The following is a 13,780-nucleotide window of genomic DNA, read 5'->3' on the forward strand; positions in this document are numbered from 1 at the left end:
GTAACATCCTACAAGAGAAGCTGCATTTCCCCTTGTGAAGGATGAACAAGTACTCTTGATTTTCAACCCCCAGCACATGGAGTGCAGAGAGTGTAGGGAGCCTGTACCATCACAGCTCACTGACGACTTGGGGGCATTGTCATAGAAAAAGAACTTACCTTGGTCCTTTGGGTTTGGGGGAGGAATTAGAACAGATAAGTGTAAACATAGAGGAAAACAATGCGTTGTAGGCAGAGTTTTTCATCGGGACCTCTGATGTCTCATCAGCCAGCTCCCAAATAACCACACAGAGAATTATTGTTATTTATAAATGCTCATCCAATAGCTTAGGCTTGTTACTGGCTAGCCCTCTCATCTTAAATTAACCCATATTTCTTATCTATGCTCTACCACGTGGTGGTACTTTTTGTCAGCATGGCGGTTTCATATCCTGCTTTACCCTGCCCTTCTTCCCCAAGCTTTCTGTCTGCAAGTCCCACCTGACCTCTGCCTGCCTGGCATTGGCCAGTCAGCTATTTTATTAAACCAATCAGAAGGTACCTTGGCAAAGACATATCTTCACAGTGTACAAAAAGATTATTCCATAACAGCGCATAACTCAAGAGAAAGAAGGAATATTCCGTGATAGATTAAAACAATGGAATGGCTGATTCTGGAAGAAACCAGTTTGCTACTGATGGTGAAACATAGAAATGGGGCCAGCATTTGGTCAGAGGTACAAGGTTTTTGAATTTTCACCTATAAATTATATGCTATTGAATCTGTTCTTTACAGCCCAGTATAAATATAGTTACAAGCAGGCAGTAAAATCAAGTCATGTGTGTCATCAGAGGGAAGAGGTATGGCTGCAGACTCTGGAGGACCTTCCACAAGAAGGGAGAGCCAAGGCCCTGCTCCAAGGGCCTCCTAATTTTTAAGAAAGCAAGAAAACTTAGTATTAAGTATTTAATCTTACTGTTGCTCACATGCTAGTATTAGGTCTTGCTTGTGTTGACAGAGGTATTGTGTTTGCTGCACGTGTGTATTTTATTGCCTGAGTCCCCTGTACAGTTATAACCTCAGAATGTTTCACAGAGGCCCTCCCTCCCTCCCTCCCTCCCTCCCTCCCTCCCTCCCTCCCTCCCTCCCTTTTTTCCTTCCTTTCTTCCTTTTTTTCTTTCTTTTTTGGTTTTTCAAGACAGAATTTCACTGTGTAGCTCTGGCTGTCCTAGACTTGCTTGTAGACCAGGCTGGCCTCGAACTCGCAGAAGCCACTTGCCTCTGCATCTGGAGTGCTGGGATGAAAGGCGTGCACCACAACTGCCTGGCCACAGCAGCTTTTTGCTTAGGTTTGTTTGTCTTGCTGATATTTTGAGACAGAGTCTTTCTGTATAGGCCTGGCTGTCCTAGAACTAACTCACAGAAGTCCAACTGGTCTACCTTCAAAGTGCTAGAATTAAAGGCACACCCAGCTTTCACTTCGGTTTTTGTAGGCTATGTTTATGTCTTGGTATGTATTCCATCTTGAGTGTTGGTTCTGAGAGCAGTGCTGGTACAGATACAAACACTAATATTAATAATAGCAGCACTGTAGCAGAGGAGGGGCTGGAAGGAGGGAGCTACAAAAAACAATGGCAGTAGTTGCTTAACACTAATATGTGTGAAGGGTTCGTGCTTGCTCAACATGGATATGGTTTGTTCACAACATTGTTCTCAAGAAGAATGCAGCCAGCCACGTGACACCATACCCGGCAACAACTTATGGGAAGCCCCTTGGTACACAGAGAACGCTAGGAATCAGTGGTTGAGGAGCACTGTGGGTGAGGAGCACTTGGGAGGACGTGTGGTCATGATGAGTAAGGCCCTGTTGCTGTCTGAAAGGACTTCTGAGTCACTCATGGCACTGGCCATGACTTCTCCCCAGTATCTTTACAAGTTGGTCATGTAGTGCTGAAACAAGGGAGGATCTGGTGGGGTGCCCAGCTGTCCCCGATAAAGTGAGGGGAGGACGTGGTGGGGTGTCCAGCAGGTCCCCCCAGTCAATGTTCTGCCCAGGTGCTTTTGAGTGATATTTGCTTGTTTTTTTTGAGGCAGGGTTTTCTGTATCCCTGGCTGTCCTGGAACTCACTGTGTAGACCCAGCTGGCTTTAACTCAGAGATCTTGTTGCCTCTGCCCCTCTGCCCCTGCCTCCCAGTGCTGGAACTAAGGCATACATCACCACACCTGACCTGAGTGGTGTTTTCATGCTGCACTGGGGAGGATTTCTCTCCTGCTGCTCCAGCAAGGGCTTTAAAACCCTGTGTCTCCTAGTGGACCCCTCTTACATCTGGCTTGAATCAACTGAGCTGGCAGAAGCAGAAAGAGATCGTGTAGGCATGCCATAAACAAGAATCTGCTCCAGTTCTTTCTTCAATTTGTAAAAATGACATTTGTTTCCCCGAATGTGGAGACTCCTTCCAGCTGCCTTATAAATTGTTCCAGCTCTAAAATAGAATTTCATCTTAGTCAATACATTTGGCTTGCAATTTCCATCCTTCAGTGCTTTCCAGCAAATCTGGGGTCTGAGGAGACCCAGCCGGGAACTCAGTCCCTCATTCTAAAAGCTAAGAAGGAAGTACATTTAAGTCTGTTTGTGAGGTTGTGATTTCCCTGTTTTTCATTCACCAAAAAAATTCATCAACTCTGGCAGCTTGCTTAAAATTAATTGAGCCTTTTTTCACCTGTAAGGCCAGTCCTGACCCAAGTACTGGGACCACAGACCACCACCATGCTGATTCTGTGGCTGTATTTTTGACAAGTAAGAAGAAGCATATAAAGTTTATTCAAAAATATTTTTTTCCAGGAATGGTGGCTCATACCTTTAATCCCAGCCCTCTGGAAGCAGAGACAGGTAGATCTCTGTGAGTTCAAGGCCAAGCCTGGTCTACAGAGGGAGTTCCAGGATGCCAGGGCTGTTAGAGAGAAACCATGTCTCAGAAAAAAAGATATTTTTTACTTGAACCCAATATATGTGATCACATGAAATCCATATAAAATAGGATTAGTGAAATAGTTTTCATTGTAAAATTGAGTGCATATTTTAAACTTCATATTACATTCAGATTAGGCATTACATCTTCAAATCTTAGAAGCCACATGAGGCTGACGAAGGATGAGTGAGCCTAAGATGGCTGTGGGAGATTCACATGACTTGAATCAAGCTCCGTAATTTCCTGGTCAAGCTTAGCAAGCATCGCAAACAATAGTTGTGTGTTTAAAAGTGGGAACCCAGAAAAATCCATTTTGACCATCTGGTATCATTTACTATGTCCCCTGGGCTCCCACACTGAATTTTGACTGTCCACTTGCTTCTGAAATGTATGGTCTGTCTGTGTGGTACATCCATATAGCACACCCCAGGTGACACATCCATGTGGCACGTCCATATGATACATGTATATGGTACACATGAACCCATATTCATATACTTCCCTTGTCAGTTCCAAGTTCTAACAAATTGAAAAAAACAACTCAGAGAATTTTCACTGAGATAAGTGAGAAGCAAGTACTAATTTTTACAGTTTTATTTTGAGATAATTATAGCCACACATACAGATGTAAGGAATAATGCTGAAAGAACCCTTCTTCTACCTAGTTCTCTTCCGTGTTAACAGCTTGCAAAGCTATAGCACCGTATCAGGATGATTGAGGTTGATGTTGTCATGGATACCATTAGGCTACACATTTTCCATCACCACAGCCTCATTTAAGCTCACTTCACTCTCACCACCACATCTTCATTGACTCCTGGCAACCATAACCTGCTCCGTTTTAAGTAATTTTTTCATTCCAGACATGGGATAATATAATATGTAAACCTTTGGGGATTGGCTGTTTCCCTCAGCCGCCGTTCTTTGGAGACTCACAAAACTGTGTGACTCAGTAGCCAGTTGTACTGCTGAGCAGCACCCCTTTGTACAGCCTTACTGCAGGTGAGCTATGCATCCGCTGGGGGACACCTGCACCATTTACAGCTTTACGGTTTGGGTTGTTATGAAGCTGGCGGTAGGTGAATGCTAACTCTGCATTTATCTGAGACCTATGCTGGGAGAACAGTTGCTGGGCAGTGTGGTTATTGTGTGTTCAGCTCACAAGCTGTATATAAGTGGTCCCGTTTCTGTGCACTCCCACCAGCATGTGACAGTGTCACAATTTTCTTTGTTTAGGCATTCTGATTGGTTTCTAAGGATGCATCAAACTACTTTAGTTTATTCACCCTTATGAGGGCATGTTGTCATCATTTGCCTTATTATTCCTTTGGACTCATGTCTGATGCTCATTGTCCATTGGGATAGTTTCCTACTGAGTTAGTTTTACATTCTGGGCGCTGTACTGTATCATCAGCTCTCACTTGTCCCATTATCTTCATGGCCCATGTTTGGACATCAGTCTGAGGGCTTTTGCTTTGGCCCCCATGTCCTGGAGGCTTTATCTGACAGTTTTCCCAAGGTCTTGCACTTTGTACTGGAGCACAGAGCAGTCCAGTCATGATGTCGTTTGCTCCGGCACTCGTTGGAGGAGTGTCTTCCTCCATCTACGTGCTCCTGTGCCTCTGCAAAAGGCAGTGGGGCGAATGGGTGGTGTTTTATCTCTGGTTTTTGTTATGTCTGAACTCTCTGCGAGTCTTTTTCTCCCAGCACTGCACATTTTTACATAACCCGTCTCAAAATAAGCCAGAATGACTCTCTCACTTTACTCTCCTCTTTAAACGTTCCAGCTAGTCAAGTCCCTTTGCTTTCCCACAGAGTTTTGCTCTGAAGTTTGCTTTACATGTCATCTGATTGTATTTGCATGACACATCTGTTTCCCCATTGTTTTGCCTTTTTTGTTATGCCATACCTTAAGAACATGCCTTTAAGACACGAACACTTACCGAAAGCAAATAAATACATCAAAGGAAGACGGAAAGTGCCAAGCATTAGAAGAATGCAGCCTGGAACCACAGTGAGATATCTCTGACTGAAAGATTGCTAACAGCACTCAGTGCTTGGGAAATACCCAAGACTGTCATATTCAGGGATATAAACACTACCTAGTACAACCACATTTCTTATTTGGCTTACAGACAGTTGTGAGCTGCCACGTGGGTGCTGAGAACTGAACCTGGGTCCTCTGGAGAAGCAGCCACTGCTCTTAACTGCCAAGCCCTCTCTGCAGCCCTGGATGTTTTGTTTTGTTTTGTTTTGTTTTGTTTACAGGGTCTTATGTAGCCCAGGCTGGCCTTGAACTCCTGATTCTTCTGCTTCTACTTCCCAAGTGCTGGGGTTATAGGCAAGAGGCACTTCTGCAAGCATGAGAAAGGTCATTTTTAATACATAGCATCACAATAAAGGGATGCTGGGTCATCCTGAAATTGTGCTGGGAATGATCTAATCTGATTAGACCCAGCTCTTCCATTGTACATATGCAGGATATCAAGGAGGGCCAGTAATTAGTAGACACAAGGGCCACAAAGAGCAGTGTGGCAATAAGATAGAGGCTCAGTTTAGCCATCTTAACATCAGACATTAAGATAGCCAAAATAGATACCTGCCACTATACCTGACAGCCTGAGCCTGGAGATCATGGCACAACACACACACACACACACACACACACACACACACACACACACACACACACACAGCCTGAGCCTGGAGATCATGGCACAACACACACACACACACACACACACACACACACACACACACACACACACCACACACACACGCGCGCGCGCGCGCGCGCGCGCGCGCACACACACACACACACAGACACACACACACACACACACACACACACACACACGCACATACGTGCACAAAGTTTAAAACACCCAAAACAAACAAATTATTTTTCTGAGCAAGTAATGCTTCTACAATCTTCTCGTTTTTATTGTGGCATTCCGCAGGTTTGTAGCTAGGCTGCTGTATATCAACAGAGTCAAACCTGTGACTCAAAACTCTATGCAGCAAGGCTTGTGCCACTACCATTGGCCTAGAAAAGTTTACCAAACTACAGGGCTCCACTGATCCTTCCCTGGCTTCCCTACAGGAGGTTGTGGCTCACTGGATCGCTAAAAGCCGCATAGCCATCGAGGAGATCCGCTTGCTGACCCTGAAAGCAGCACACAGCATAGATACTGTGGGCAGTGCTGCAGCCAGGAAGGAGGTGAGCTACCTACCCACTCCACCCCTGCCACCAGCTGCAGGGTCTTCTCCACCTCTCCCACCTACCCACTGTCTGTTTCAGGGTCTAGGCCCCCTAATGACACTCAGATTACAGGGAGTTTCCAGGTGGCTTTGGCTTAAAGACTGTGAATGCTTGTCACCTGCTGCCTTTGCTCTCACTGGGCTGCCTAAGGGAATGACTTTCAGGATGCAGAATGCCTTAAGAACTGTTAAAAGAGGACAGTAAGGGTGGGGAAGGTCTAGGCTGTCTACATAGCTGGAATCAATGGCGTCCACTGCACCATTCACACCAGCCCTGTGTTCAGTGTCCAGTTTCTCTCTGCCTTTGGCATTGGGCTGGATGATGGGTATGGACCATATGGGGTGATGCTCCCACATTGTAAATGTTCCACTAAAGACATTTGTTGCCCCTGTCTTCTCATGCATCCAGCTTATCTGGAGTAAGGACATACCATTTTGTTTTAAAAGCCCATAAAATTTCTAAGGAAAAAAAAAAACTTAGTAACAGAGCAAAGACTGTGGACTTTGTGTGAGCACAAACGTTCTGTGTGTGATTTACAAGATGCCTAAAATCCCTTTGGAAACAAGGCAGCTTAGAAATAAATGTGATCTGGAAGCAAGATCTCTTTCCAGAAGCTCACTGCTGACTGAAATATAGCCACTCACTGTGCTGCCACAGCCTCCTGTTGGCCTCCACCACAGATCCTGTTCAGTGGTGCCTTGGCTGTGGGAAAGTTTCCTTGTTTTACTTCACAGAGAATTACCAATGCTATCAAATCCTGGCACACTTTGCATGTTCTGAGAGACAAACATTGTTTTCCTGTCCTGCTTATGTAGATTGCAATGATCAAAGTGGCTGCCCCAAAAGCTGTCTGCAAAATAGCTGACCGGGCCATCCAGGTGCATGGAGGGGCAGGCGTTTCCCAGGATTACCCTCTGGCTAACATGTGAGTACATGTCACTTAAGAATGTTTACACTGAGTGCCAAGGAGATGATGTGGTGGATAAAATGCTCTCGATGCAGGTGTGCGAGCCTGAGTTTGAACTTCAAGAACTCAGGTAGCACCTGTCTGTAGTTTTGGTGCTTCTACTTACTTCAAGCTGGGCAGCAGAGGCAAGGGGAGCCATAGAAGGTTGCAGGCCAGGTAGCCTGGCTTACAAAACAGTGAAGAAAATGGAAGACTGTATTCTGGTTGATGTGCCTTAATCTGCTGCTATTTCAGCCAGTAATTGCAACTCCACAGTTACCGGTCTGCTTCTCTGGCAGTGGCCCGGCTGCTCAGGCCACAGCCTGGCAGGAATTCTGTTCCCACAGGCAGTGGCTCTGTCGATGCTACTAAAAGTAGCTTTAGCTAAATCTTTATCACTCTATTTATAAATAAGATTCAAATAGGATTCAAAGGCTGGGGTGAAAGCCTGCTGGCTCAGAGAGGTTGAGTAGCAACCAGCTAACCTCTCCTTGCTGACATCTCCCAAAAAGCAGGTCCTTCTACTCTGCCAGAAGAAAAGCACACCACTCCACTCCAACTCCAGCCCTGCTACTTCTGTGCGTCTCTCTCTTCCAGGTGCCCTCTGATGCTCCATGATAACTTTCCGTCAACTAGCTGCTAACTCAGCCTCCTGACCCAAAGTTAATTTAATTTAATTAATGCAAATGCTAACTTGGAGTTCACAGTGTGATTGAATTGCCCCCAAAACTATAGTGTGTGCGAGCACACCCTTACACACACATACGTGCACTTGCGTGCACACACACACAAACACACATCATACACAAAAATTTTCAAAATAATATATTTGAAAGGATTGGCATTAAAAAATACAAAGACTGAAATAAGTGTCCATTAAAAGATATAATCAGTTTTTTAATCTACAGATGCTTGACAGCAATTGTTTAGGAAAAGAATAAAGACACTTCCTTTATGTAATTGATGTGGGAGTCACTGTGGGGTTCAGCTCTAAGAAACAGCTGCTCTCAGTGCCTGGGGAGTGCCCTGAGGGCTTCTGGGCTCCAACAGTGCTTTCTTCCACTTCTGGATGTAGGACTCCCTGACACTTGTTTTTGTAAGGCTGTCTGCCGGTTATAATCCCTAGATTCTGCTTGTTTGGGGAAACATCTCTCCTTTGATTCTGAAGGTTAGCTTTGCTGGCTATTGAAATCTTGTTTGGTAGTTAACCTCCTTTCACGACTGGAATACATTCGTTCCTGGCTCATAGGTTTTCTGCTGAGAAATCTTTGGTTAGTCTAAAAAGGACACCCTTCCATGTGGCTGGGTACTTTTCTCTTGCAGATTCAACTCCTGTTTTGTCTTGTACCATTGGCAAGTAAGTCCAATCTGCCATGGTGCGGATCCTTTCTGATCATGTCTGTTTGACGTCCTATTTCTCTTTACTATTTCACTGAATGGAGTTTATATTCAGGTATTCTAAAAATGCATCCAGTGGATCCCCAGAGCCCCCAACTCACTCTCTTTCCATTGTATGTCTCTGTTGGATGGAGTAATGCAAAAGAGAGTTGAGAGGAACCTTCCTTGGGTTTGGTTCCCTCCTAGGCATGCAGAAGCCACAGCTCTGATAGCGGCCTGCTCCCACCCCACACCTATGTGCTCTCTGCTAAGCCCTGTGCCTTATGTTCCCATGCACTGTTGTCAGGAGCAGACGTGAGAGTAAAAGAGTGTGGGTGTTCCTGCCTGCCCACATGCAGCATCTGGCCAGGGACTACAGGGTATACACACGCCTGGCCTCGCCACGGCCACAGGCAGGGACCACTGACTGGTCAGGGTATATCCACACCTGACCCTCACTGCTGAGGGCAGGGACCACTGACTAGTCAGTCAGGGTATATCCACACCTGACCCTCACTGCTGAGGGCAGGGACCACTGACTAGTCAGTCAGGGTATATCCACACCTGACCCTCACTGCTGAGGGTAGGAACAAGAACTAGTAGCAACCCTCCCTGAGGAAGTTCCTATCACCCAGTTGGGATCACTGCTCCCACTCTAAGGGTTAATGCTCCCACTGTTGGGGTAGCCACACAAAAAGAACCCTACACCCACTTCTGTCTACACCTCTGTCTGAACTGCCACAGCGTCCCCACTCTTGCATGGTCTGTAGAGACAGTGGATCACTCTGAGTCTGCCACCGAACTTCTTAGTCACAGTCAAGAAGCTCCCCTCACCAGTTTCAGTTACCATAGTCCAGAGCTATCTGAGCCTCTGTGCAGCCATCTTGAATCTTCCTGCCCTGGGAATGTTAAAATGGCTGCTTCTGAAGCCCTTGTCTTTCTGTCTTCATGTTCCTTGTGGTCTTTCCTTTTCTCAGAATGGGATGAACACGACATGATAGTATCATGTTCTTTGATAACTCTGTGACCCGCACTCTTTCACTTCCAGGTATGCCATAATACGAACCCTGCGCTTAGCAGATGGACCTGACGAAGTACACCTCTCTGCAATTGCCAAAATGGAGCTTCGGGACCAAGCCAGAGGTTTGACAGCCAGGATGTGAGGGGAGCACCCCCACCCCGCCCTGAGGCTGGAGAGGATTGAGCACTCTTAATCAGCTCCCAAACTTGGGCTTTCCATTTCTGCAGTAGTTTGAGTACAAGGCTAATTCTTCACCCATGGTAAAGATTTTAGCATCTATTTTGATTATTGAGTTTTGTAATGTAAAGGATCACACAGATGTGAGGTAATTAGGAAGTCCTATGGCTGTCATTGAGTCTCCTGTATAATGGTTTAGCATTTGCTCTATACACATGTGGCCTGTGACGAGGTGGCACTGGGAATGGCAGCTCTGCTTCTGGATTGTCAGCACGAAGAGCTCTTCGCCTTGACTTCCAGGAAGAAAGCCATGTGAATACACATCCCAGATCCCTTTCATCTTGTCTTGATGTAGCTGTACCCCTTTAATAGTGTTCTGGGGGTTAGTTCAGCACCTCAGAGAAAGACATAACTGGAGGTTTTTAGAATTTCCATGAAAAGCCTCTTCCTACCCCAACAGGAAGCAGTTCTGGTGAGACAGCACAAGAAAATGTAGCATGTTAAGAGAATGTATAATCAAGGCCACTTAAGTTACATAGAAAATACCCACAAGCATGGCCAGTAATATTTTGTGCGACATCCGAGCTCTTCAGTTCCATGAGAGCTGGTCTGGTCAGGTGGCCCGTGAGGCTGGTCCTGTCAGAGCTGCCCCTGCAGTGCAGCTGTGGGCCACCGCTGTCCTTTACATCAAAATGTCACTGGTGCAGCAAAGGAACCAAATTTTTAGTTTAAATGCATATTTTCAGTTTGCTTGCTGGGAAAACTGTTAAGTATAGCTGGAAAGGCTTGGGTGGGTGGATCTACTTTTTTGAGTATGAATGTTTTGAAATCTCAACACAGAGACATATTTTAAATCAAAATTTGGCATCCAAATAAACAGTGTAAAATACATACTGGATTTTAAAAACTTAAGTGAAAATAATTTAAAATAGCTCATGGATAATACCTTTACACATTGATCATATATTGAATTATATTTTGGAAATATTTAGTTGAATAAAATATACCCAAATCTTCTCTGTTTCTCATTGCTATTGTATGGTGTGAATACCATTGGAAAAATAGCTGGGAAGTTTTTTAAATTTTCAAACCCTAAAAATCATGAATTTTTTCATCAGAAAGTGTGCTCGTGGCATGTGGTTGCGGGAGGCCAGAGATGCTGTTGTGATTGAGTGGGGGGATGGGGAGGTAGGAGTGGGGGTAGGGGTGGAGGTAGGGTGGGTAGGGGTGGGGGTGGGGTAGGGGTAGAGGTGGGGGTAGGGGTGGGGGTGGAGCGTTTAGGGAAAGCAGGGGTCTGCTTCAGGCCTGGTCTGGGAGCTGTGTCACGTGGGCCTTTGCAGCTTGTGCCTCTGGGCCCTCAGCTCCCTCTGACTAAGGAGTAGTGGGTCACACACTTGCAGATACAGTGGGTCACCTTTTTACTCCTGGGGAGGGTGCTGATGAGAGCCACTGAGAGAATCTGGGAAACACAGGAAAGTGCTTTATACGGTTTCCTTGTTTGCAGCACATCAAATCCTAGGACCAAGTATACCTTACTATTCTTTAAAGTTTTGGTTTAACTATCAGGGGGATTGCTTGTTTGTTAGGATAGGTGGTCTTAAACTTGGAATCCTTCTGCCTCTGCCTCCCAGGATTATGAGCATATACCACCATGTCTGACCTCTTTATTTGGTTGTCTTCTGTTGGTTTCATTTTGTTTTTTAGCAGTCTGAATTAAGGTTCATATATTTAGGATGGGAAGACTTGAGATAGCTCCATGCAGAAAGCAGGCACAGTCAGTTTCCAACAGGACACTAAGGGACAGCTGTGTGCTCCCCAGGAAGTAGCCAGTTAAGTTCCTCTGCCACACTGACAACATGCAGCTCCAGACAAACTGATACATCACCAACCTGTAGCTGTTTTAGAAGCCTTACCTAAGGTAAGTCCACACCAACCCAGTTGGTCCCCAGTTGGGCTGAACTTAGCTGCCACAGGCATGCTTGTATTTTACCAATGAGAACTAAAGTGGCTGACAGGCAAGTCCAATGTGAGATTGTATTCACTCGTGTCTTCATTTATCATTCTCTACCTTATTCGAGACAGGGTCTCTCATTGAACCTATTGGCTGACAGGAGAGCTCCAGGAATCCACTCGCCGCCACCCCCACCCCCAGCTAAGGTTATAGTCATTCACTGTTGTGTAATATTTTAAGCACATTCTGACAATAGCTCGTTTTGAATCAGAGGGTGGAGCTAGCTACGAGCTGACCAAAATTAACCATAGAGGTTTTGGAGGACTGAGGACAGATAGACAAGAAGAAATAGGGCGGGGCTTAGAGAGGGTCTGAGTCCTTTTGGGTGGAGGGAGGGAAGAGATAGGAGGTCACTTGTTGCTTTGCCGTTGCTTCTCTGGTCATTCAGTTTCCACCCTGATATCTGACTCTCAACTTTTTATTGATAAAAAATAATTAAATAAACGCAACCATACACCACCATGCCTGGCTTCTTGCATGTCTTCATGCTTACACAACAGGCACTTTACTGACTGAGCCAACTCCCCAGCCCCCAAATTTTGGTATTTTAATGAACACAAGGCTTGCCAACAACTGCTTTCTTCATAAACCCAACAATGGCAGTCTCTTGAAAGCTCAAAAAGACAGACATTACTCCAGGCTTCCTAAGGGGTTTGAACTTGTGACATTCTTAAATAAAGGATGTCACCAAATGAAATACAGCCATGAAAATGTCTACTATGAAGGACACCATACCATTACATCAAGCTTGGTCACCTTGCTTAGTTTCTCCACTTTGTAAACGGAAGGTGGACCTCTGCATGGAGCAGTGTGTCAGGGATTTGGAAGTAGATAAGCCTATGGCTTGTTTGTCCTTGGCAAGTATTTTTTCACCTTCTTTTGGCCTGGGTTTCTGCAGCTGCCTTCCCCACTAAACATGGAGCCACAGCCTAACAGCTGGCTGCTGCAACCCTCGTAAATGTGTGGCTGGCTTCCCCAGAGTCCTCCTTTCAGCTATCTGGGTCTCACCAGAGCTTGTCCAAGCCTGAGACCTTCTGATCTCCATTGCCTGGTCCATTCCAGCATGTTCTCTTGGCCCCTGTCCCAGCACACTTTCGTACCCAGGCCCCCATGCCTTGGCTCATGCTCCTGTCTATGTTTGGAAAGATTTACTGAGATGTTCCAGAGACCTGTTCAAAAGCCGAGTGTTCTCTCTTGGCAATTGTCCTGACTTTGTCATCCCTCATCTCATTTGTTCTTTTCAACTCACAGTCTTAGCTCACTCCTCTCATATTTGTTTATGGTCTGTTTTCCCTCCAAATTTACTTAGTGTGTGTGTGTGTGTGTGTGTGTGTGTGTGTGTGTGTGTGTGTGTGTGTGTGAGTGAGTGTGTGGTGCACCTGGCATCACCACCAATTATTGGAGGTCAGAGTTAGGGGTGAAGTTATGACAGGAAGGCCATTCAGAGCATGCTGAGGCCCTGAAAGAGGAGCTGCACTCTGAGCCCCAGGCCACGAGTGAACTTGGGCAGCTGACCCAGAATGGCTTGAGTAGTGAAGAAAAACTAAGAAACAGCAAAACACCAGTGGCCAGCATGAGGGATGGCTAGGAGTTTGGGCAAGTAACTGATGAAACAGATGTTCAGTGAGTATTAACACCCAAGGGGATATGCTTTTCTCATAGTATTTAGTCAGCCAGAGGAATCTATGATCCACTCTAGATACAGGGGACATCAGGACACCAAAGAGAAACAAAACCAGTTCTGATGACTGTTAGAATCGTCCAGGTTCCCAAATAAGCAGGATTCTGGGACGAGTTGTCCCTTAATCCATTGCCAATTTATGATCCTACCATATTTTTCTCCATTTTCCATCGTGTCTTCCTCATGATGGCATTTGCATGCTCCTTTTAAGATAAACCTACTCACAGCCTGAGTGTGGTTGGTTGTCAGGCTTCTTCTCTTCATCCTGATATATGGGTAGGTTCTCTCTGGAGACGCCTGAGTGAGGACTGGCCAGATGGAGGGCTGCTGGGAGGCAGCTTGAGACCATCCTCCTT

General features: G+C 45.7%; 1 protein-coding gene across 1 annotated transcript in view; it reads left to right on the plus strand.

Moving 5' to 3' along the window:
* Acad11 (acyl-CoA dehydrogenase family member 11) overlaps positions 1-10,749 on the plus strand; it is a 69,985-nt gene extending 59,236 nt beyond the window's left edge. The window contains exons 18-20 of the mRNA XM_027414346.2: positions 6,053-6,169; positions 7,027-7,136; positions 9,583-10,749. Of these exons, the coding sequence (XP_027270147.1) occupies positions 6,053-6,169; positions 7,027-7,136; positions 9,583-9,697 (342 nt within the window). The 3' untranslated portion in view covers positions 9,698-10,749. The remainder of the gene's footprint in view (positions 1-6,052; positions 6,170-7,026; positions 7,137-9,582) is intronic.
* The last annotated feature ends 3,031 nt before the right edge of the window (positions 10,750-13,780 follow it).

The sequence above is a fragment of the Cricetulus griseus genome, chromosome 4 (assembly GCF_003668045.3).
Source record: "Cricetulus griseus strain 17A/GY chromosome 4, alternate assembly CriGri-PICRH-1.0, whole genome shotgun sequence".
Classification (NCBI taxonomy): Eukaryota; Metazoa; Chordata; class Mammalia; order Rodentia; family Cricetidae; genus Cricetulus; species Cricetulus griseus.